The sequence below is a fragment of the Fringilla coelebs genome, assembly GCF_963513975.1.
Source record: "Fringilla coelebs genome assembly, chromosome: 8".
Taxonomy (NCBI): domain Eukaryota; kingdom Metazoa; phylum Chordata; class Aves; order Passeriformes; family Fringillidae; genus Fringilla; species Fringilla coelebs.
In genome coordinates, this window is record NC_140066.1 from 4,510,777 (window position 1) to 4,535,277 (window position 24,501).

The 24,501-nt window shown below is 46.4% G+C and overlaps 3 protein-coding genes across 4 annotated transcripts; 2 read left to right on the forward strand and 1 right to left on the reverse strand.

Annotated features, from left to right (window-relative positions):
- Positions 1-35: 35 nt before the first annotated feature.
- Positions 36-10,810, forward strand: FAM149B1 (family with sequence similarity 149 member B1; the record flags this gene model as incomplete). Its single annotated transcript, XM_084210886.1, has 15 exons — positions 36-70; positions 666-770; positions 929-1,040; positions 1,950-2,092; positions 2,462-2,581; positions 3,126-3,296; positions 4,204-4,391; positions 4,642-4,772; positions 5,327-5,380; positions 5,804-5,916; positions 6,596-6,775; positions 7,970-8,096; positions 8,418-8,549; positions 9,052-9,133; positions 9,855-10,810. Coding segments are annotated over 15 exons (1,767 nt in total), but the record flags the coding sequence as incomplete, so codon positions are not given.
- Positions 10,811-11,389: 579 nt separating this feature from the next.
- Positions 11,390-14,514, reverse strand: DNAJC9 (DnaJ heat shock protein family (Hsp40) member C9). The gene is made up of 5 exons (XM_084210515.1): positions 14,263-14,514; positions 13,804-13,941; positions 13,433-13,687; positions 12,668-12,751; positions 11,390-12,249 (listed from the first exon to the last, which is right to left on the reverse strand). The coding sequence occupies exons 1-5, from the start codon at positions 14,440-14,442 to the stop codon at positions 12,118-12,120; spliced, it is 789 nt and encodes a 262-aa protein (XP_084066641.1). The 5' UTR covers positions 14,443-14,514; the 3' UTR covers positions 11,390-12,117.
- A 1,485-nt stretch (positions 14,515-15,999) lies between these two features.
- On the forward strand, positions 16,000-24,429 carry CWF19L1 (CWF19 like cell cycle control factor 1; the record flags this gene model as incomplete). 2 transcript variants are annotated; one of them, XM_084209984.1, is made up of 14 exons in its annotated part: positions 16,000-16,054; positions 16,147-16,231; positions 16,588-16,666; positions 17,034-17,135; positions 18,089-18,303; positions 19,156-19,274; positions 19,452-19,536; positions 20,053-20,193; positions 21,021-21,132; positions 21,800-21,879; positions 22,709-22,918; positions 23,302-23,421; positions 24,104-24,201; positions 24,285-24,429. In XM_084209984.1, the coding sequence occupies exons 1-14, from the start codon at positions 16,032-16,034 to the stop codon at positions 24,427-24,429; spliced, it is 1,614 nt and encodes a 537-aa protein (XP_084066110.1). In that variant the 5' UTR covers positions 16,000-16,031. The 2 variants fall into 2 exon arrangements, with proteins under 2 accessions (XP_084066110.1, XP_084066111.1); XM_084209985.1 differs by having other exon boundaries at positions 17,034-17,105.
- Positions 24,430-24,501: the final 72 nt, after the last annotated feature.

The following is a 24,501-nucleotide window of genomic DNA, read 5'->3' on the forward strand; positions in this document are numbered from 1 at the left end:
GGCGGCGCTGAGGATGATATCGCGATACGCGCGCAAACCGGTGCAGCCGTGAGTGGCCGCCGCTCCCCCGGTACCCGGCGCGGCCCCGAGCCCCATCCCGGTTCTGGGCGCGATCCCCCGGCCCCGCTCCCGGGCCTGACGCCCGCGCTGTCCCCAGCACCGAGCAGGGCCCCGTGACGGCCCGGTCACCCCCTGTCCCCGACGGGAGATGGATCCCGGCATTCCCGGGATTCCCGAGCACTGGTCCCGGCCGGACACCGGTGTGACAGAACGCGATTAAATCCCTGTAACTGGCTTTTATCCCCTGGCCCAAGAGTTGGGTCGGTTCTGACTTACTCGGCTCGTTTACCCTTGTTCTATTTAATTTAATTCAGTGTAATTAATCTACAGGGATAATGGCGTCATCTCTGCTTTTAGGGAGCTGTACCTCAATTCACAGCATCTTAGGTTTAATTTTAACTGATTTTGAAGTCAAGACCTTTAAGTCCACGTTTATCCTAGAGTTATTTTTGACACCTTAAACCTAGAGCTTTGGCCACAAGAATTAGCTTTGTAATAATAATAAATGTGCGCACAGTTCTTGAGAAGCAGGAAAGAAAAACCTATAAAACTCTGTAAATGTATATTCTTGTAAGTTATGCCAAGTTCCACTTCTGTTTTTCCAGACAAGGACTCCCCAAACATGCCCTGAGGCATCACCCACCGCCAGAGCCGGGGGCTCAGGTGCGCTCATCCTCACCCACGGCTGAAAACCTCGCCCAGACCTCCAGGTACTTGTCCTGACACATCTGATCCAGCTGTTCTGGTACAGCTAGACTGACAATGAAATACTGACAAAAATAAATACTGATACACTCAGTATTTATTTTTGTGGGCTGATTTGCTTTATTTTTTTGTTTTTGGTTTTGGCTCGACGTGCGCGTTTCAGGGAGTCGGGGATCCGTAAGGGATCGGATGATCATGGGGATGCACGGACTGCGAGTCAGGGCTGTGCTGACACCTCCACAGAGGACAGCTCAGTCTTCTCCTGGGGCTATGACGTGAGTAGAACATAATCACCCAAGCCAAATCGAGCACAGAAAGACACTTGAAATACCAATACCAGAACAAAAATTATTGGATCTGTCAAAAAATCATGGCATTGATTAAAGAAAGAATGCCTTTTTTACTGCGTTCCATCTTCAGTTCAAAACACATTAGGTTCATACTATTCTGTTAATATTCTGCATTTCCACTAAAAATTTTGAAAATGCAAATCATTTAGTGCCTGAGTGTGTCTATAAATGCTGTTATTGTGGAACCCCGGCCATGGCTGGATGACTGTCAGATACTTGGTGTGAGTTGATCAAACTTCTTCATCCTTGCATGTTTCTCAAAATATGGGAAGCTCCTAAAACATTTTTTATCATTTTTAAATGTTTGGTTTATTCTCCTTCCACCAAAGCCTAGGGTGTTGTTGCCTTCTGGGAGGTGAGATGGAGCTGTTTAGATTTAAATCACCCCAGAACTGACCTTATTTTCTATCACATATAACAAAGGGCTTGACTATCCCTCAGGTTCAGTGTTTCCCACCAGCCTGCATTGCTTTTTGTGTTGTTGCTGTTTGTTTGTGGACCCTGGAAGCAACAAATCCTCCATTGCATTAAAATATCACTGAATTTTATCCTTCCTGTTCTGATTCCTTTAAGTCTTGTAGCTTAATATAATAATATGGATATTTCTAAATGTTTTAATATTTTTTTCTGCTGTGTCAATATAATCTTTTTATGTGGCTGCCATCCATCTTAAGAGCAGGCTGCATCATCTCTGGGAGAAAATAATTTAAAGTTAAAAATCTTTTTCTGCAGTCCTGCTAAGCTCTAAACAAATAGTTGTGTGTTCCAATTATAAAAGATCAATTTAAAAACCCCTGCAAATGCTATTCACAAAGTATTTTCTTTCCTCTCCAGGAATTTGACAAAACTGCCACACAGCAAGTTCAGCAGATGTTCAGACAAATTGATGAGTTTCTGTACGAGCAGAAAGAGACCGTTCATGTTGAGGGACTGAGGGAAGAATGCCAGCAGTGGTCCTCCAGCTTTCCTCATCTCAGGTATTTTATTAATGGGCTGATGCTGCTGCCTTCCCCACAAGGACACAGTTGCTTTTAAAACAGGGGGCAGGGTGGGTTTATGCAGTTATACAGTAGCTAGAGATAAAAAGATCACTCTGGTGATGTGCCTGCTTGTCATTAATAAACATCCTCTTACTTCATATGTGGTTCCTTGACAAAGGTTTGTTGCCATCTGTGACTGACTTGGCCTTAACAGAGCAGAATTCTCTTAGAAAACTGAAAGTGTCACCAGGAAAACTGCACAGCCTGCCAGGAGAACTTTTAGGATTTGCTGCTGTTCTTACACCCTTCAGTAACTGCACTGCCAAGGTTTTCTGCTGTGTTTCTCCTTTGCTTTTGCCGTGGCAGGGTGGTGGGGAAGCAGCTGGTGGCCCCCACAGATGAAGGGTATGGATGGTACTCCAGTTCCCCCTCGGGCAGCTGGGCTCCCTCGGATGTAAGTTCACCACAGGAAAAGGATTCTGATGAGTAAGTACCAGCAGTGAGCCTGGATCATGCCAGGGTGGGAAGGAAGGTTTGTTCTCTGCTTCTTAGAGTGTGCAGCCTTCCTGTTAGGCTGAGTTTTGAACACAGCACACTCTTTTTTTTCCTTTTTATCTGAATTTAGTACTCTTAGAATAGCAAGAACACGTAGCTGTGCTTTTGCTGACTACAGTGAACTGGCCAGTTCACTTTACTGCTGCTGATTTCTTAAGAATATGTGTGTACTGTAGCTGGTTTTATTATTAATCATCTGTTGAATTTGCCTAGGCTTTAAAAAATACAAAGCACTGTTAGTGCTGCTTTTATTATTTAATATTTCAGAATGCTTTCTAATCTGCTTTGTATATTTTACCCTTGAAGTTTCAGGTTCCCTAGCAAGACTTAAGAGGTATCCAACCAGAAGCTGTTACTGTAGTGAATAATTTTTTGCTACTGCTTGCCTTTAACAACCATGCTTGTCTCTCAGTTATTTGAGGTGGAATAACAACTGATCTTTCTTTCTGCTTTCTGAAAACTGTCACCTGTCCAGATTTTGTGTTTTGGGCAAGAAGGTGCCTCTTTTTGCTGCTCCTGCTCACAAAAAGGCCAACCCTTCCAAGCCTTCCACCTTGTGTTCCTCAGAGAGGGGCGAAGGAGAAGAGGAATTCATTCTCTCCGAAGGCATAGTGGAGGAATACCTGGCTTTTGATCACAGAGATGTGTAGGTGTTGAAGATTAAAATACTGTCCTGGGGTTCCTGCAGTTAAGATGCACATACTTGATGAATTGATTTATCTTTTCTCTACAGAGCTTTCAAAGGCCTGAGGTTGCCTGGGCGCTGGAAATTTTCCCAACCTATTTCCTAGAACAATTTCCTTCACTAAATTATGTTTAGGAATTTTTTGGTAATTTTTCACACTGTCCATTTTTGTGCTTGGTTTGAATAATTCATTCAATCCTAAGAGCTTGAGTATTTAATAATATGTGTTTAAACACCATTTATTTTTTTATACTGTGTCAAATTCACTGCTGTTAGTTATGCAACAGCAGTGTGCTGCTTCTGTTTTGGGTGGAATTGTACTTTTTGGATTTTTTTCAGTGGTAGTTTTAAGAACTAGAGTGGATTTTATGCTTGTCAAGAAACTATTACCACTATTTTTATCTTTTTATCCCTTTACATTATTCAGCCCTACAGTATGAACATATGGCCTGGGTAAGGACTCTGGAAGGTGCTGTCAGTTCCTGACTACTTAATTGGTTTTAGTAATCAAAGCCACTTATCTGCATGGACCATTAAATTAAAATTGTTATGTTTCTTGGTTTTATCAGACTAGAGAGACATTGCTACAGCAAAAAATATCACTCTCTTGTCTTCAGGATTCTGTCCTGTCATTAGATATGGAGCCTAACAATGTGATGAAGAAATATCACTGTAACAAACAATTGTGATTTTTTTGCTGTGAATTGGATCTCATGGGTAAATTATTGTTCATGGACTATGATTTATAATCATTCTGTATATGGAGACCAGGGTGGGTCAGTCATTTCTCACTGAGGTCAGTGGGAAAACTGAAAATAAATATGGGCACAATGTGTTTCTGGTGCAGGTAATACTTACATTTTTACAGGGAGGAGGAGTTGCACGAGAGGAAAATGGGACTGTCCTCTGGCAGACGGAAATTGGGGTTTCCTCCTGTCTCTCCCTACTCCTGCATGAAGGATTCTGTGCTCACCTTTGTGTTTGATGATGTGTGGAGTGAAGTCCTGGTCTGCATGGAGGAATTGATCTGCAGGCACTGGGAAGGGTCAGCCTCTGGTAAGGATTCACAGTTAAGGTGAGGGCTCAAAAGGGGATTTCAGCTACTTTTGCAAAGTGATATATTTGGGAATGATCTCTTCAGTGGGAATAAAAAGGTTATTCTGCCAACAGTGTGAAACATGTCCTCAAAAAACTTAGCAGAGCTTATCATCGAAGGGGAGTCTCTCTAAAAAAAAAAAAATTGATTCATAACACTGTCCATGACTGGCAAGGCCAATATTGACAGGAATTCTGTTGCTTTGCACAGATGATGAGAAAAATATCATAACAGTGGAAAGGCTCCGAGCAGATGCCAGAAGCCCTTTGCAGTTGGATCCTCTGCCAGCACTGTTACCTCAGGTGTCACACACTAAGATGCCCTTGGTGGCATCAAATCTGGTAAGGATTTTTAACCAGCTGTTGTTTTGTGTGGGGATGAATCACAGTGTTACCTCAGCAGACAGAGTGGTTGTGTTTAGGTCAGTAACTGGTTTGGACTTTGTGTGAGTGCTGGCTGCCCTTTCTGACATTTTAGTCCTGTTGTTACTCAGATGGAAGTTTTAATTCCTACTTTCCTCCTTGAGACAGTATTTTATGTCTGTGTGTGACAACCATGTGGTGGCTGTTGGTTCAGGATGTAGTTCTTTCCACAATTTAATGTTTCAATTAAATGGTGAGATTGAGGAGTGTGTGTGTGTGATCCCATTCTCACATTAATAGTTAATTCATCCAGCAAGAAGGGAGAAATCTCTGCAGTTCTAAACCATTTTTTTTCTGAGACACTGATTTAACTGTGTAATCTACTTTAGAGGATGTGCATCTAGAGTGATGAGCACCAAAGTGTTAACTGTTTATTCCATTTTAATTCAGCTCTTTCCTTCTTATTTCTTTTTATTTTTCTCCTTTATTTCTTCCCCCTGCCTCTCCCTTGTGTCCCCTTATTGTGTGTATAGTGCCCAAAACCCAGAGGTGGCCGCAAAAGCAAAAAGAGGAGAAAAACACCTCAAGTATGTATGGGATTAAAGCTCTGCTATTTTCTATTTGCTCTTCTTATGGTGGGTGGAATAGGATGGCTTTTTTCCCAGATCAGTCTGTATCTCAGAAAAGGACTTTGCAGATCTGTTCTTGGCATAAAATGTCAATATATGCTGAAAATTATTTCTGTAAAGCTTCTGATTATAGTCATTGTTGGAAGATCAGCAAATGAGCTGCTCAGTTGGAAAATACTAAGTATTAGGACATTTTCTATCATTCAAAAAAAAAAAAATTAAATGCTAAGATCTCCTAGCTGGGGAAATAATATAACTGAGTATATATCTGGATATCATGGAAGAAATTAATGATTTTTCTCCAAAGTGACATACAAAGTCTATAAAAATTTGTGTGTGTCTCTGCCAAACAGTAACTTACTTATTTTGTTTTAATTTCAGGTAAGTCTCTCTCAAGGGTCAAGTAGTAGTTTTCAGCGTAACCTGAATGGCTTGATGGTGATCCATGGGATCCAGTTACACCAAAGGAACCCGCCTGTAGTGGAGAAAACACTGTAAGGGCTACAGATCACTTGTAGTAAATAAAGTAGAGCACTCTCACAGTGAGAGGGATTCAACCCAAAGCCTTGTAAGATAAATTCCTCTGCTGGAGAAAGCAAGTAGTTATTTTCCTGCTTGGTTATTTGTTTATTTGTACTCTGTGAAAATTGATATAGTTACTGTTGTAGCAGTGAGCCCCTGATTGGGGAATAATGAGTATTGGCTCCATGATTGTAGAAGGCTGATTAATTGCTTTATTATACTATACTATACCATTTTATACTAATTACTAAGAAACTGATCATCCTTTTCAGACAGTCCAATACAAACAGATCTAATTGGTCAATGAATCCAAACACCATCAGTGGTGTTCAATTAAGAAACCACCCTTTGGTAAACAAATCTTGCATAACACGTTCCACACATGCACAACAACAGGTGCAGCAAGTGAAGAAGTGTTTCTCATGCTTTTCTCTGAGCTTTCTCACAGCTGCTCAGGAAAATCCTGGGAGAGCTGTCTCTGTTCAGAGGATATGTGATTACCCCAAGTTACATTAAAAATCAACACACATAATTTCTACCCACATATTCTGTGATTAAAGTCACCTGTAGGCGAGCACTTTGCTAACAGCAGTCGTCATACTGACCATCTCTCTTTTGGTCTTGTAATGTTGTTGTTGTTGTTGTTGTTAGGGACCTGGATGACAAACGGCCAGGTTCGAGCTCCCTCCTCTCTACCCGGGCGTGGCCAAACCGTCCCCTGGAGCTCGGCACCTCCTCCCTGTCCCGCTGCACCCGGAGGAGGAACCCTCCCCCACGGACCCTGCATCCCATCGGGACCCCATGCTCTGGGGACGACGTCTGCCGGCGCCTGTAAGTCCCAAAACAGCACCAGGGTTAGAGAGCAGCCCTGGGTAGGGAGAGGAGCTGCCCCTCAAAGCACAACTGCCCTGAGAGGGCTGAGTTCTTAAAGCTGATGTTCATTGTGCTGCCAGCTGTGATTCAGAATCACACAACACATTCCCATATTCAGGTAGTTTTGCACGTGAGCAGTAGAGCTCAGTCTGTCCTCTGCAAGCAAAGTGAAGGCCACCATCTCTTCCTTGACGTGGCTGTCTCTTTCTGCAGCCTATTTTCAGGATAAATTTAAAAGTCTGCAGTTTTTGGAGGTCAGACTGCATGGCATTATCCTAGCCCAGACTGCACGGCATTATCCTAGCCCAGACTGCACTATAAAGATATTCAGATAGGTTATCTCACTGACCAAAGGGCTCTTAGTGAGCCCTCAAATCACATCTAGAACATCTTTTATTTTGCACAATAACCTGACTGAATGAAGTCATTTACAGGGACCACAGGGTATCAGGAAACAATGCAGGATTTGATACACCTGTCTATTTCACATGTTGTAAATTGAGGTAGCTTACTTCTAGTTTTGTTGTTTATCTATAAATTCATCCAGTCTGTTGCCTTCTTGTCATATACTGTTGAGAAACTTATTCCTTGTCCCTTCATAACTGGTGTTTCTCCTTCCAGTACTTTGTGTTTCTGTTCCTTTCCTCAGGCTTCAGTCAATCTAAGAAACACTGACATCTTTCCTTTTTTAAAATGTGTCCAGGTTTGGAAAGACAGGTGTCTGCTAAGGAAGGCAGGAGCCTCCCATGAAATGGAAAATGTAAACCCCCCCTCTCTGAATTGCTATAAATTTTAAATTAAGGGGCTCTCAGGTAAAAAATATGGGGGCAGGAAATAACAGAAAATAAAAAGATAAACAATGCAGTAAATCAAAATAACACTGACAGAGTCAGGACACAGCCTGACACCCAGTGGGTCAGGGTATTGGTAGCAGTCCAATTGGAATTTCCTTGACAATCCAGGACAAAACATACTTTAAAATGCAAGTAGAGAGCACTTAGGAAAGTCTTTTTTAGATAGTTTGAAGCTTTTCCAAGGTATTGTTACAGAACAGTCAACTCCAGAAGGCCAAAGAAACGAACAACATTACAACTTTCCACCTGGCAAACACATTAACTGTGTGTTTTTTCTGTTCTTACTGGTGCCTTCCAGCCTGCCTGCACAGGAGCAGCTGACCTCACCCTCCCCACTGCTGCTGAACAGAAATCACCCCCTGCCACCCATTGCCACCACCACTGTGGCAGAGCGTGGGAGCACCGCAGGACCCCACAGGCAAACGGTAACAGGCACAAGAATCTCATTTTATTACTGGGTAATCTAAAGTTGCTATCACTGCTGGTCAAATTACCCAGCCCAAGAGTTCCAATTTATTTGTTGTTTTGTGACAGAATGTCAAATAGATGATCAGATAGGAAAATGTTGTATCAGTTTTGAGTAACAGCATCACCCACGCTTACCTGCTTAGTTCTAATGCAAATTGAGTGTTTCCCTCCTCCTATAAAATAATTAAATTTGAAAATTAGCTTTAATTCCTGGGTTAATTATTTTCAATGAACTGCTGCACTAAGAAAAAGCCATAACCCTATTACTCTCCTTGCAGAAACCTCGAGGGAGCTCGAGCCGTGCTCACAGTGTCACGACACAACAACAACACGACACTCACCAGCAGCTCCAGGAGCAGCTGTCCTTACCTGATCCCTTCTCCAGGCCTAGCACAACCAGCACATCCTCGGTAAAGCATGGCTAATCACACCAGATCATCCTTAATTACTGAAAAGGGTGCTTTGAGAATTAACATCAATCTGTGTCCAGTCTGTTTCAGTACCAAATACTCTCAGTTTAATTTATTGGAAATCCTACTCTACTGGTACCTTCTTGTATCTAACGTGTTTGTATCTAAGCTTTGACAGCTGTAATTTCACACAGCTTTGATTGGTTTCTGTGTATAATTTCAACATCCTGGACTCAGCAGTTATAAAATCTGCTTTGTAACAGTGCAATATCCTGAAATTGAAAGACTGCCTTTAAGTGGCCCAGTGATAATTTTAAACAAGTGTTAGAAAAGTGTGTTTTCTACTTTCAAAAGTTGATTTGACCCTTCTTTAAAACTTTCTTTAGACCTTCAAAACATCTAACTCATTACCAAATACACGTGTTTAAGTAGTTTTTAGTTGTATTATAATCTTGCTGATTTTTTTTCATGCAAACAGAAATAACTTAAGCTCTTTTTCCAGCCCCATTCCCAGCGCCGCCGTTCTTGCACTGTTACTGATTACAGTAATCAATCCTGGACAAGGAGAGGATCCACGAGTTCAGGTATGCCCATCACTCACAGGGTTTAGTAAGATCAAACAAAGGAGGCTTTTGGGATAGGGATGCATTTCCTACAGGGGTACATTCCTACAGGTAATTTGCACTTTTTCAAAGTTCCATCCATGTCTTCATTTGCCATTATACAAATGTTATCCTTGCCATGTCCTGCTCTACTCCAGAGTATAGCTGAATGCATTTTGTTGTTTTTTTTTTTGTTTTTATTACCACCAAATATTTAAATCAAGTAAGGAAGCTTAATGTCATCAGCCCAGTGCCTCTCAGTGTCCAAGTTTTCAAAGCAGTTGTCAGTTTAAACAGAAATAGTAACTTGAGGTTAACAAAGGCACTAAGACGGAAGTATCTTGTTTTTAAACAAGCAAGGAGTGGTTCCTATTGAAATTAAATAAATATCTGCCCTCCCCCCCCCAAAAAAATGCAAGATGCGTTTTATGACTGCTGTATTGACAAAAACGAATTAAATTAGCAGAAAAGCTTTGTAGACATGAATACTCAGTGAAATAGCAAGGAATGCAGTCACTCCCTGCAATGCAGCAACTCAACAAGCACAAGCTTTGCCCTTTTTGGAAGTTATAAATAATGCAGTTGATAGCCATGTGTTAGACTAAAAAGAGATTTTAGTTTTAGGCTAGAGGAGATGTATTTGATACTTAGCTGTAATTCCTTCCCAAAGTCTTGAGGCTGTCCATGATCTCTTGTTTGTCAGGTCTTCCATCACGTGGTTCTGTGAAAGCCCACGGCCGAAGTGGATCAGGCACAAAGAGCAAACAGAGGCACTGATGTGCCATGGAGAAGCATCCACCCATCCATCCCTCTCCAGAGAGTCATGAACCACCTCTCTTTCCCAGCAAGGTCAACGTTGTTTACACAGTTTTCAAACACCCTTCCTTACAGATAGTTATTTTTATATAAATCTAAGCAGCAGCTGCCAAAGATTAGAAGGGGTGCACTTAAACATTCCATTTCCTAGCAGTAGAGAAAGTGATGCTCCAGAGGAAGGGTGAATACATTCCAGTGAAGCCCAACTCCTAGGAATCCCAGCAAACACTCTCAGTCTCTGCTTGTATTTATATATTTCAATATGTTTAAAGCAATATTGTACTAGCAAAAGCAAGCACTCAGCTTAGGCAAGTGATGAATGCTGTGGCAGCTGTAAGGGCAGCACACCACTGCCTCTTCCTGACTTACAAAAAAAACCTTTTACCTGTTCCTCAGTGACTGAAGGAGGTTGAACAGGCAAAAAGAAACTTCCAACTACAAGTAGTTTCAGACAGTACTCAAAAAAATATCTTCCTGGTGAGACACTTTATGGTAATTTCACAGAACAGCTCAGTGTCCTTTTGTAAAAGTACCTATAATTACACAAGATTTCTTCACTCCAAGGTAGAGCTCCAGAAGCCACTGATGCAGTGGAGCTTTTAGGAGCTGTGTCTGCCCTGTGTGACAGACCTAGCAGAGGCATTTGCTGGAGCTGGCCTTGTGGTTCTAGATAAGACATGTAAAAACATGAAGTACAGGCTTCTCAAAATAAGTGATTAGCTTAAGGTCTTACTCCCAAACAGCAAGTGCCAGACTGAAATGTAAAAACAAGCTGAGGTAAACACTGGCTGTATTTAAACAAAGTTAGGACTCTCCACAAAAAGTTGTTCCTTTCTAGTCCAATTAAAGAGCACTGTTTTCCTGTATTTTCTTATTCTTCTTCAAATTACAGTTCATATTAGAAAAAAAACTTGTTAGTGTTCTTTATGCTGTGGCTCCCCTATTTCCCCACTCCACACCAGCTAATAATTTTTCATCCATACTGAAGCTCACAAGTCCAGTTGATCCAAACATGCTTTAATCAAAAACAGAGAAATATAACTGGGTTAACCTGCCTTTGCATTTCCAGAAGTTTAAATTAAAAAAAAAAAAGAAAAAAAAGCAGGTCTGAGCTCAATTTTAAGTTTTTAGAGAGAGAAGCTGATGCACACCAGAGACCTCTACTCACTAAACCACTTCAAAATACAATTTCTCTTCTGGAACACTGCAGTGTGTCAGTTATGTCAGGCAAAGTGCAGATAAGCATCCCATTTGTATCTGTGCCATTCCTCAGGGACCAAGTGAGTTTTCAGTAGCACAAGAGTTACAAAATCAGACAAATAAACTTGAATAGACTTCTGTAAACATGATGTAGTGTTTGACAGCCTAGAGGAGTCTGTGGGTTTAAAAAATGCAGTCACCTCCAAAGGCCATTTTTGTACTTTTGTACAGATGGCTGACACCAGCGACTGCTCCTGGACTGTTACTTATTTTGTGTAATAAAAGTAACTTTCAAGCCCTGTGTTGTAAACCACAATGATATGCTCTACTTTCTCAGAATCAGGGTTATTTTTCAGAGCAGACAAGTAAAAGGGAGCAGAGAGACCATCTTCCTCTGGCTTCCCCCCAGGAGCTGCTGTTGAAGCTCTGAGAGCCTTCAACTCCCAAAGTGTTCACCTTGAGACTCCTACACCTTTGAAAAATGATCCTCCCTGGAAGTGTGTAGGATTTGACTGAAATCAGAAGAATCAACACAATTGGCTTGTTTCAAATAACTTATTTAGAAAACATACAGAGAACTGAGAAAGCAAAACTCTGAAAAAACCCCCACCTTCTTGTTTATTAAATCAGCAATTTTCCAAACTTTATAAAAACTACTGGAATATCTGAAAAAGACCTGTTGAGCTGATGTGCAAAGACCTTTAAAAATAGCAGGAGGTTTGTTACAGAAGAAATGTGTGAATAGCACACATGGATCTCAACTGTAGAGCACCCAAAGGGCTGGAGACAGTAGCACAGGAATGCCTTGTTGTCCTTGTTCAGCATGGATTCCATGTCATGCCTCCCACTTACAGCCAGTCAATGCACACAGTCTGAAACAGGGGCCCAGAAAACACACAAAATTCTCCCAAATCCACTTCTCCATACAAAGTGAAACCTGGTATTTCAGTCTATGCTGTTCCTTCTGCCTTTCTTTTCTTGCCTGAGGTCTTCTTTCCTCCTTTCTTAGCAGTGTTGCCATACTTTGCTTCCAGATGGGCGAAGAAGTTGTCCATTTCCTTTTCTCGTTCTTTGCTTCGGCGCTGGGCAGGGGGAAAACAACACCAACCAAACTCAGACCTTTTGGAACTGCCCAAATTGCTTATCCCATTGAGGTTTGATAGATACACCAAATCTTGGACTACATCAAACACGTTAAAGACAAGCTACAGGAAGTTTAGTATCATCATTAAAACTCTCCTGTGAAACCAGCTAAAACTAGAAGTTATTCCATAAGTACTCCAAATATTTAACTCTTGTAAATTTTTAAATAGACACAGGTAATAAAATCCATACTGTACTCTGAATCTAATTAAATTAAAGCACATAGTTAACATTAAGGCCAGGCTTTAACCTCAGGAATTCAGAAGATATGCAAGGATCCAAAATCAAAGATGCTCAGGGAAAACACAATTATAAGCCAGTAACAAAATTATGTGCAAGAAACAGAAGAAGCCTTACTTTAATCAGCGCTTGCAAGTCATTTTCTCCACTAAGGCCCAGCTCATCTATGGCCTTTTTTGCCTCTTTAGCTTCTTTTTCTGCCTAAAAAAAACAAATAAGGTTCTTTAAAGAAGAATTTTGCATGTTATCTGAACAAGTCTTACAGGACTTACCAAATGCTTTTTGGGCACCTGTGTACAAATAGCTTCAGGGGAGTGCAAAGGGTTTCCACGTTTGGCCACAGATGAGGAATCAGGCAAGGGAAGCCCATTCTGATTCCACCATTTAGCAGAGCAGGAAGTTTTTCTGCTCTTTCACAGTGTTGCATGTGATGTTTGTCCCCACCCCTGTTCCCACACCCATTTTTTTGGTTTTGATAGATACTACAATAATTTCAAAGTTACTGTGATTTGCATATAGCATTCTACAAAGTGTCTGAAAGCATACACGAGTCCATTTAGGCTAGAGCAGTTTCACACCTGCCAGAACCCAACCAAAATGTGTTTTCACTACTTGCTTGTTTTTGTTAACTCCAGCAACTCCCAGCTTTGTAGATAAATGCAGGGACATTCTAAACTGTAATAAGCCATTGTGTATAATAAGGAAATAAAGAAGTAGAAAAGCCTTTCACAATGATTTGGATTGGGGGGGTGATGACCATGGGTGACCAGATGTGAACAGTAAGGTGTGTAACCCAGCAATCCTGTGACAAAAACCTTGGGAACAGCATTACTTATTTTCTCCCAAGGGAAAAAGTTCTGGTAAGTAATTGCTGCAACCTACCCGCTTTCTTCTGGACATCATCTTCTGCTTTGACTCCTTTACAAAAGCCTTGTAGGATGGCACCTCCCCGGAGTCGATGGCTCGCTCGATCATCTCCCGTATCCTGGGCTCATCCGTGTAGTCCACGCACAGCACAGACTCCATGATCCGATCCATGTCGCCCTTGAAGTTCATGTATGCTGCCTTCACATCAGCCAGCTCTTCCTCCGAGTTTCTGTAGCTACTCTTGAACTCTTCGATGTCTTTCACGGTGACCTGGCGCAAAGAGGTGATGCTTTTTGACTTACAGGACTTACTCACCAGCAGGATTTAAGAGAAAAACACATAAAAACAAAAAGGGGAGGCGTCTCCCAGCCCCATCCCGCTCTCACCTTAAACAGCAGCTGCCAATACTCCAGCCAGTCCCGCCCGTCCTGCAGCGCCTCGGCCTCCTCATCCACCATGCCAGTCTCATCGTACACTGCGCGCTGCTTCTCATCGCTCAGCACGGCGTACACCTTGCCCAGGATCTGCGGGACGCAGGAGGTCACTCGGGGGGGGTCCGTGGGTCGGTCACCCAGGGAGCGGTCACTTGGGGGTCAGTCACCCAGGGAGCGCTGGGGTGGGCACTCAGGGTCGGGGCTGCTCGGTGCGGCGGGCACTCAGGGTCGGGGCTGCTCGGTGTAGTGGGCACTCAGGGTCGGGGCTGCTCGGTGCGGCGGGCACTCAGGGTCGCTTGCCCGGGGTTCAGCCCAGCAGATCAAGGGGCCAGTCCCTTTTGGAGTGGTGGGTCGGTCTCACCCGTAGCCATCACCCTCCCTCCCTCCCTCTCTCCCTCGGTCTCTCCTCACCTGGAAGCGGCGGGTGGCCTCCTCCTTCTGCTCGGCCGGGACGCGGTCGGGGTGCAGGCGCAGCGAGGCGCGGTGGTAGCCGCGGCGGATGTCCTTTTCGGACGCGCCGCGCCGCACGCCCAGCACACCGTACAGGTCCGCGGTACCGAACGCGGCCTCGCACTGCTGCGACAGCGCCATCCCGCCCCGCCGGCACCGCGACCAACGCCCCACCGTCCTTCCCGCCCGCTCCGCGCCCGGGCTGCTGCTCCGCGGCTGCGCCGGGCGGGAACAGCCGGCGGGACAAACTGAGGGGCGGTGCCGAAGATGAGTGAAGGCGGGGGAGCGGCCATGTTGAGGGGAGGCGGGAGACCGGTGGCGCTGCTGAGGGGAGGCGGTGTCGGCGCGGCGGCGGCGCCGCTGAGGGGAGGCGGGGGGCCGGCCATGTTGGAGGGAGCCCGAGCGGCGGCCCCGCTGAGGGGCGATGGCGGCTGAGCGGCGGCCCCGCCGAGCCGGGCGGCCACCGCCTTTCCGCCCCTTAGAGAGCTTGGGATGGTGGGGAGCTCTCTGTGGGGTGGCGTCCATGACCTGCTGGGGCCGGTGGGATCGGGCCGGGGGTGAGGCAGGCGCGGGGCGCACCCCGGCCCCTCAGGGCGCGGTGGGGTGGCCTCGCTGCCTCCGTGAGGCGCTGGAGCCGCCGCTGAGCGCGGCCTCCTGCCCGCGACCGCCGCGAGCGCTTTGGCCCAGCTACCGTCGGTAAAAAATCAATTTTATGGTCTTATCCTCCTCGGCTTCCCACATCCCGCCGGTAAACAACCGGCTCTGCTGGCTTTTGGGAGTGGGCAGGCCCTGGTACGGCGTGCCCAGAGAAGCTGTGGCTGCCCGTGGATCCCTGAAGTGCCCAAGGCCAGGCTGGACTTCGGGGCTTGGAGCGGCCTGGGACAGTGGAAGGGGGTGGAACTGGATGGGCTTGAAGGTCTCTTCCCACCCAAACCATTCCGTGAATCTTTTGTGGTTCATTCAGATCAGGTGAGATGCAGAAAATAAAAGTTATTACTTTCCATTTCTCGTGCTTGTTGAAATGTGGAGCAGTTCAGTCCCAATACTACAGAAGGAACAAACTCCAACAACACCAACTTTGATGTACAGAATTCAGATGGTAATATTATAAAATCTTAATAAAAATAAATGAACACTTAATTTAGAAATCCTCTATAAAAGCTATTTGTAAGGTATCGTTTATTTATAAGGCATTATTATAATAAAACATTATAGAAGATGTAAATATTGGAGAGCTTGGCTGGTGTTTACAGCCTGATTAAGTGCTTGTTTTGGTACAGCTCAGCGTAATAATTACATATCGAAATGCAGTATTTTATATAAATGTATTTATTATAAATACATACAGAAATATAATATTAACACATATAATGAACATTATAATAATTTATCAGTGTAAAAAATCACCTGCAGGGATTATTTCAGTCACTCCTGAGACAACATCCCTCTCTTACCCGATCACCTCTTCTTCGCGGGTTTTCCACGTTTAGTGCCAGCACTGATGGAGCACTAACACGCCGGGATGATGACACCACGCATCGGGAATATCCGCGATTCCCTGCGGACACAGGGATTTAAACTTCCCGGCCATTCCAACTCGTTTTGTCAGGCTTCGGGCGCCGCCCACCCGGCAACCGGCGGAGCGCTTTGGGCGGCGCACCCGGAAGTGGCGGAGCGCTTTGAGCGTCGCACCCGGAAGTGGCGGGAGGTTCGGGTCGAGCACCTTCGTGATGGCGGCGGCACCGCTGCGCGTGTGAGTGGAGCGGGACGGGACGGGGTGGGACACGGGATGAGGTTGCGGTGGGGCTGCACCGGACCGTGCTCTTACCTCGCGGTGTCCCGTAGGCTGGCGTGCGGCGACGTGGAGGGGCGGCTGGAGGCGATCTTCGGGCGGGTCCGTGCCATCCAGGCCAAGAGCGGCCGCTTCGACGTAAGGCTCGTGGGGCTTGTGGGGAGAGGTGGACGTGGTGCCGTTCTCCCGGGGTTCCCGTTCCCGTCCTGACACGGCCCGGGGTGGGTTTCCCGTGCCGGTGGAGCTCGGGTGGGTGTTGCTGTCCCAGCCCTCCCTGTCCAGCACCAAACGATTGGGAGGAGCCGTGATCTGCGCACAGAAGGCGGGAGAGCAGCTGCCTGTCCTTTTAAACCCGTCGATGTTGTGTTTAACGCAGATAAACAGAGGAATCTCTTTAGCAAACCAAATGCTGCTGAAGTGCTGCAGGCAAAGCCTTTGTGTGTATGTTCTGTCTGTGGTGAAATGGCAACTCCTGCTTTATCCGGTGTTTTTAGATGCTTTTGTGTGTCGGGAATTTCTTCGGCTCTACTTCCGAGGCAGAATGGGCTGAGTACCGCACGGGGGCCAAGAAAGGTAAGGGAGGAGGGCGGTGTCACCCGGGGGCTGGGCACTGGGGTGTTACAGCAGCTGTACTCCAGCAGGGAGACCCCACACAGGGGGGAAAGATGGGTCTGGGTGGAGCAGCCCTGGCTCTAGGGCTGTGCATCACCTCGGAGTTAATCTTACACCAGTAGGGGAGGGCGATGTGGGTGGAGCAGAGCTCATTCCCTTCCTGCAGCTGTGGGAGCTCCAGCTTCACTCTGCAGGGAAGCTTCTTGTGCTGCTGCTGCCTGAGGGTGGTGGAGGGCCTGACTGGATGGGTTCTCTGCTGTGATTCCTGGGCAGTGTGGGCTGGGTGCTGGGATTAAAGCTCACTGAGTGCACGAGGTTTTCTCCCCAGCTCCAATCCCAACCTATGTGCTCGGTGCCAACAACCCGGACACCCTGAGCTACTTCCCAGACGTCAGTGGCTGTGAGTTAGCTGAGAACATCACTTACCTGGGTAAGGCTGCAGGGGATTTGGGGTCAGCCTGTGCCTGCTGGGGCTCTCATGAGCATTCTCTCATCTTCCCACTTTAACACCTTCCTTTTTCTGGGAGTTGTCAGTGGCATTTTTTATCCTGTGGTTCAGACTGGTACAATCTCTGTAAATCCTGCTTTTAAATAAGGATTTTTTTTTTCAGAATTGTTCATTTACTAAATTCACAGCTCAGCAAATCAGCTGTAACTCCAAACCATTTCTGTAATAATACATTTGTATTTATTATCTTTGGTTTAGGAGAAGTTTTTCTAAACTTTTTGCATTTACCTATGTGTAAGAAATCACATGGTGTAATATTGTCCTTCCACTCCTGCTTTTCCTTCAGCTGAGCCTTCTTCTCTTTAACTCAAATATTCATTTAATTTTATCTCAGGCTCTTCTACTCCAAAAATCTTTACCTTTCTATATTTTCTCAATTTTCTTTATTTCAGAAATTATTTGTTCAGTCAATTCCCTTCTTTGTTCTTCTTATAGCATGCCTGTCTTATTCCCAGAGCATGCCTGTTTCTGTAGGAGAAGGTTTGAATATGACTTTGCTGTGTGGCTGTACTGCGGTAGCAGAGGTAACAAGCAAAGTGCCGCAAAGCTAAAAGTAAAAAATAATTTCTTTCCAGAATTGCCCCCAGGCCAAAACTATAACAGAGTAGAGGCACTTGGCTTGGATGTGTGATTGCTGTGGATGAGTTTTTGGGAAGCAAGGTGGCAGGGAGGAGGGGGAGGACTGGGGTTTGTCCAAAGAGCTCCGCTGTGGGCAGGCTCGGGTTTGCGCTGTGGCACCGAGTGATGCCATCGCTCTGGGCACAGCAGATGAGCTGTCTGTGGGGGTGACTGCAGTGACAGCGAGTCAGCACTGCTGCTGCTGCCCCATGCCAGGGGATTGTGGCATTCCCAGGGCTCTGTGTGTGTCGCTGCAGGCCGCAGGGGCGTGTACAGCGGCTGCTCGGGGCTGCAGATCGCCTACCTGAGCGGCACCGAGGCGCAGCAGGAGCCGGCACCCGCGCACTGCTTCAGCGCCAAGGACGTGGCCGAGCTGAAAACCTCTCTGCTGGCAGCCCCCAACTTCAGGGGTGTGGACATACTGCTGACCTCCCCCTGGCCCAGAGACGTGGGCACTTTTGCCAACAGCGCGGTGAGTGTTCTGTTCCCGGGGTTTCACAGAGCCTCTCTGCTTCCTCCCCGAGTGCAAGTTCTGTTCACCCTCTCCGAGTGCTGGAGAAAGCTGGGAGTAAAAACAAGGAGAGCAGGTCTTCTGGTTCTTCAGAGAAAACTGAAAGGAGGGGAATTCGTGAGACTTCAGGGCATTTTATTTGTCCCTGCCACTTTTTAAGTGTTTTAGTGTGCTTGAGAAAGCTGGGAGTAAAAACAGGGAGAGGAGATCTCCTGGTTCTTCAGAGAAGAAAGACTGAAAGGAGGGGGGTCTGTTAGACTTCACGGTATTTTATCTGTCCCTGCCACTTTTTAAGTGTTTTGGTGTTTATTTCCTTCAGTATCGATCAGGTGGTCTGGTTCTTCCTCAGTCTGGATTTTGAGGGTTTGTTTCATTTGTGTCCAATTTTGTTGTGTTAATGTTCCTCAGTAGAAGTGATTTTCAGATGATTTGAAGCCTGTCTGGACAGCAAGGCCATACATGTGGCAGAAGAACATTTTTTTACTTCCTCTCAATTTCTTCCAACATCCAAAAAAGATACAATTCTCAGTTTAAATGCATGAGGAACCTTCCCTCACAGCATAATAACCAACCCTGCTCTCCTTGGGTGTTGTAGAGAACGATTTGTTGGGATGTTCTGGCTCAGAGAGAAAACTCAGATCTCAGAAGTTCCCATGGCATTCTCTGTAGCTGTTCTATGTCATTCTATGTTTGACTTCCCTTGGCATGAATTTTCTGGGAATGTACTCACTCGAGTGTACAGAGAAGTGTATTAAACCTTTCTTTTCCCTGCTCTTTGAGAGGTTTAAATAAAGCTTAGTTTGTGTTTTGTAGGGAGAAATAGACACCAAGAAGTGTGGCTCGAAGTTGGTATCAGATCTAGCTGCAAGTCTCAAACCAAGGTACCATTTTGCTGCTCTGGAGAAGGCCTATTATGAAAGACTTCCTTACAGGTTTGTAAAATCGTGTGAAATCTCATTTATTTTCAGGTAATAGTTCAGTTTTTAAGGAACACAGGAGGATTGGTGTGCTGTCTGAGTATCTTCATGGCAGGCAGGGGTTTTCCCACTGTCCTTTCAATACTCTATGTATTTTATGTGCCAGTACAGCCAGGTTTTGCTTCCTTACAGGAATCACATGGTGCTACAGGAGACCCCACAGCATGTCACCAGGTTTATTGCCCTTGCTGACGTTGGCAATACAAGCAAGAAAAAGGTACTGACACCCTTGAATCTTTCCTCTTTTCTCAAGTACAATAATGGGGCAGTGAGAGCAGTTAGAGGACAACATCAGGCACTTAAAAGCTTGGCTGAAGTGGAGGTATCTGTCTCCCTTGAGGAATAGGTTCCACTTGCCTGTTATGTCAGAAGGGTAGTAAGGGCTGCACATGGTGTTCTGAGGCACAAACCACTGAAAATAACAAACTTCTGGCATGAAGTTTTTAACCTGTCTCTCTTCTCCCCCTTAGGAAAGTTAAGGAATATTGGTTGGCAGTTAAGGATGCACTGGTAACAAAAAAGGCCAGAAAGAAGGCCTGGAAATGGGCAGGGAATCAAGGATGCACTGCATAAACTCCTGGGTGGGACACTGGCACAGGGGGTGTGTTTTTCCAAACACTGATGTGCTGAGGGGTGTGGAGCTGTTCTGGGGTGCCTTAGTTTGTAAGTGATCTGCTCAGAGGTGCAGCTGTGGCAGGAGCTGCCTGTCCCTGATTGCCTGTGTTTGTTGCAGTACCTCTATGCCTTCAGCATCGTGCCCATGAGCTCCATGGACCCTGCAGAGCTGGTGAAGCAGCCTCAGGACGTCACCGAAAATCCCTACCGGAAACTCAGGAAGGAGGCTCCCAAGAGCAAAGCCCCTCTCTCTGCAGAGGTACTGCCCTGTGCTCCTCCCCATGGGCCTTCCTGCTTCACTCTCTGTGCTCACAGCACTGCTTGGCTTTCCCTTTGGGATGTCTCTGTCCAAAACTCTGCCTGTGGGGACAGGCTGGGGGAGCTGGGGATGTTAAGCCTGGAGAAGAGGCCTTTCCCTTCTTAAAGGAGGACTCTGAGAAATAGGGGGACAAGATTTTTTTCCTCTTCAGCATTAAAGCCTTCTAATGGCATTGGGCTCTATGAGATAACTCAGTGAAATGTTTTCAACTCCTGGCAAGTTTTTGACACATTCACATCTCTAAGAAATAAAGTCATTCATTTGGCACTGGCTGGCAAATGAAAAGATTTGAATAATCCATAAAATCTGGCAATTCTGAATGTTCAGCATAAGGCTGAATAGGAGAGCATAATGATTTGGGGCAGCTCTCCCTGAAGTTTTTTCCTGACTGAAGCAGGTAAAGCCTGCTGCATTACTAGGAGGAGATGTTATTTTCCAGGATATTCAGAAGGCATTTCTGCATGGAAAGGGTGCTCAGGCCTTGGCAGGGGCTGCCCAGGGAGCTTTGCAGTGCCCATCCCTGCAGGTGTCCCAGGAGGGGCTGGAGGTGGCACTCAGTGCTCTGGGCTGGGGACAAGGTGGGCACTGGGCACAGCTGGGACTCCCTGGGCTGGCAGGGATTCTCCAGCCTCAGGGATTCTGTGATATTGATGCTTTTCAAAAGTGGTTCACAGCTCTTCAGGAAAAATCAAATTCTTCTATATCCTGTTACTTTCTGTGGTGCAGTTCTAACTGAACATCCTGTTCACTTTTCATTTCCTAAACAGGAAGAACCAGCCTGTCAGTTTTTCTTTGACTTGAACAAGCATCAGGGAAGGAAACGTCCCTCAGATGGGAAAGAGAGAGGGGACTCCCAACCTAAGCAAGCCAAGAAACCCCGTAAGTGTGAGGATGCTTTTTTCCTGAGCTCTTCCCACGAGGCTTTGGGTGGACCACAGCACTCCAAGTTGTTCCTCCAGCTGTTGAGCTGTAGGTGTCAGCCAGAGACCTGTGTCACTGCCAGCTGCTGGGGGGATGCAGGAGGATGAAGGGTCCCTTGTTTCCAAGGGAAGATAGGCTTCAGCAGATGAAAGAAGAGCATAGTTTCAGAGCTCTTTGGGTCTGTGGTGGTTGTGGTTGGGCTGATGGCATTTACCCTCTGAACCAGACACTTCCAAAAGGCTCAGCTCAGGTATCACAGTTTGGGTGTGAATCCAGGTGTCTTGGATGTGAGGGATGGGCCAGAACTGACAAGTGTGTTTGACAGCATCTGCCCTTGTCTTTAATTTTACCTCGTTTTGATTTGTTTGCTTACATTTGCTGGTGTTTTCTTATTAGTGAGCTGCAGCTACTATCTCTTGGAACTACCAAACTCCTCCTTCATTCCAGGAGAATGGCAGACAGCAGGGTCTGACTGTCACCACCTCCTTGCTTGCTGGAATGTCCCTGGCCAGAGCTGTGTCCTTCTGGCACTTTATAAACTGGGAAGGGTGGCTGGGAAATACCAGGTTGTCTGTGTTCTGACAAATATTCCTTCTGCTAATCCTTGTTTTCTTTCCCAACAAAGCTCAGCCCACAGGGCCCTGCTGGTTCTGCTTGGCCAGCCCAGAGGTGGAGAAGCACTTGGTTGTCAGTATTGGCACACATGTAAGTACCTGCAGCATGGGCTTTGCTGGGTCAGAATCATGCTAAGACATGGCAAAACGAAATACCAATCTCCAATTTTAAATTTAAAACAAGCTTCTTTTGCAGCTGGCGCTTGGGTTTGCTTTCAGTTTCTTTGCATCTCTTCTACAAACACATAAACTCTTAAAAAAGTGAAGTGTGGCCCAGTGTTGTTCCAGCAGCAGAGCTGGATTCCAGTGCCAGAACACTTTTTGCTCTCTTACCAGTCCTCTCTTACCATCTGGCAAAACTTTTCCAGCTGGAACCTGCTTAGGCAGCAGGATGCACCAATGCCAGATCTCTCTGGGAGGACTGGTTACAGTTTTGTTCTGTAGAGATGAAAAAGAAGGTGTCTCCAGGATGTACTTCAGGATTTTGACTTTGAAGCTCAGTCCATCATTGTTTTATGCACTTTGCTCAAAGTTACTACTCCTGTATAGCATAATCCACTTACAGGGACAGGTTTCTCCACAGTTTTAGTTTAATTTTTTAAGTGGATTTTTGTGTCAGAATGAGAAATTCCTGCCTCAGTGGTGAAATTCACTCAGCAGCTTCCCTGCACACAAGGCATTCCTCTGGCATTCAAAAAATACTTTTTTTTTGTCCTTTGGCAGTCTCTTTGTCTCTTTCTCATTCCTCTAGTGGTTAATAAATTCAGTATAAAAAATAAATTCAAATAAAATTGCTAATAAACAATCCCTAAATAAGCAACATAGAAGATTCTCCTGTTCCTGAGGCTACTCAGAGTGAGTAGTCAGAGAGTAAATTCCTACAGCACAGTGAGTAACTGGTGTGTGTTGTTTCACTCTAGTGCTACCTTGCCCTGGCCAAAGGGGGTTTGTCACCTGACCACGTCCTGATCTTGCCAATTGGGCACTATCAGTCAGTGGTGGACTTGTCTTCAGAGGTGCTGGAAGAAGTCACCAAGTACAAGGCTGCCCTAAAGGAATTTTTCAGGAGCAAGGGGAAGAGATATGTCCTATTTGAAAGAAACTATAGGAGTCAGCATCTGCAGCTGCAGGTATGGTTTGGGTGTCACCCTGGGGAAGCATAAACTTGCACTGAATATAAACTCCAGATGAACTGAAAGAGCCATTTTGGGCTTTATCCTGGTGGTTGCTGTGTGTGGCAGCTCTGTAAGTGTATCAGAGCTGTATCAGAACTACCACAGAGATGAGAAGGAGAGGGCTGTGCTGAGAACTTTCAAGCTTGGAGTTTTCAGCTCTGTCCAGCTCCTACAGGGCAAAAACCCTCATAAGTTTAAGCCTGTAGAGATGGGTGCTCACCTGTCTTGTGTGATGAGGCTGAGCTGTACTGAGGAGCCACGAGCTCCAGTGATGGACTGATGGCTTTCTGCAAACAGATTGTCTTGTCTTCTTTTATGGAAATGTCCTCTCTCTCCAGGTCATCCCTGTCCCTCTGGACCTCTGCACTTCTGAAGACATCAAGGAGGCCTTTATCACACAAGCACAGGAGCAGCAGATTGAGCTGTTGGAGATCCCAGAGCACTCGGATATCGCACAAGTACGGGCCCAGATTTCACCACTTCCCCACTGTCCTGCCTAAGCTGCTATTCCCCTCTGAGGTCACTCTGTGGGGTGGGGTCGAGCTGTTGGAGGCAGAATCTCATGGACTTGATCTGGGGATGTGCCAGGATTCTGCTCTGGGAGGAGTTCCCATGAACAACAGATGATTTCTCAGCTGAGAAATGTGAGCGTGGCCTCATCCTCCAAGAAGGTGTTGTACTAGGCTGGGGTGACCTCGATGAGGTTGGGAATGACCAGTCCTGCCTGCTTCTCATTTAGTCACTTACAGCAGAATTAAACCACAAAATACCACAGGTGATCCCAGCAGGAAGTGCCCACTGCTCCTTCCTCCCATGGAAGGTATTGTTTGAGCTCAGGCACTGACCTCAGGCGGGTTGTGGGGTTATTTTCCCAGGTTTCCTCCCATGAGAGAGGACCATGGCATGGGGACAGCTGTGTCCCCAGCCCCTGGACTGGCTGGGAAGAGGCTCTCCCTGTCCCCTGGTAGCTCTTCTCAGAAGGGTGATTAGGAAGGGGCTGCCCAGGAGGTGTTTGTGGTACAGACTGGGTGTGGCAGTTAGTGCCATGGTCCAGTGAGCGAGCTGGTGATGGGTCCTAGGTTGAACTTGGTGTCGGAGGTGTTTCCCAGCCGATCTGATTGTGTGGTTCCCGTGGTGCAGGTGGCTCAGCCGGGGATGCCGTACTTCTACGTGGAGCTGGACACGGGGGAGAAGCTGTTCCACCGCATCCGCGGCCGCTTCCCGCTGCAGTTCGGCAGGTGCGTGCCGGCCCCGCCCCCGCGGTGACGTCACTGTGACGCGGCGGTGACGTCACCGTGACGTCGCGGCGCTGTTGTTGCAGGGAGGTGCTGGCGAGCGAGGCGCTGCTGGCGCAGCCGCAGCGCGCGGACTGGCGGCAGTGCGCCGCCCAGCGGCCCGAGGAGGCGGCGCAGGCCCGCGCCTTCCGCCGCGACTTCGAGCCCTTCGACTTCTCCCTCCGCGACTGAGGCGGCGCTGCCGGCGGCGGCCCCGGGCGGGCGCGGGCGGCGCCGGGCGGTGACGCGGCAATAAAGGCGGAG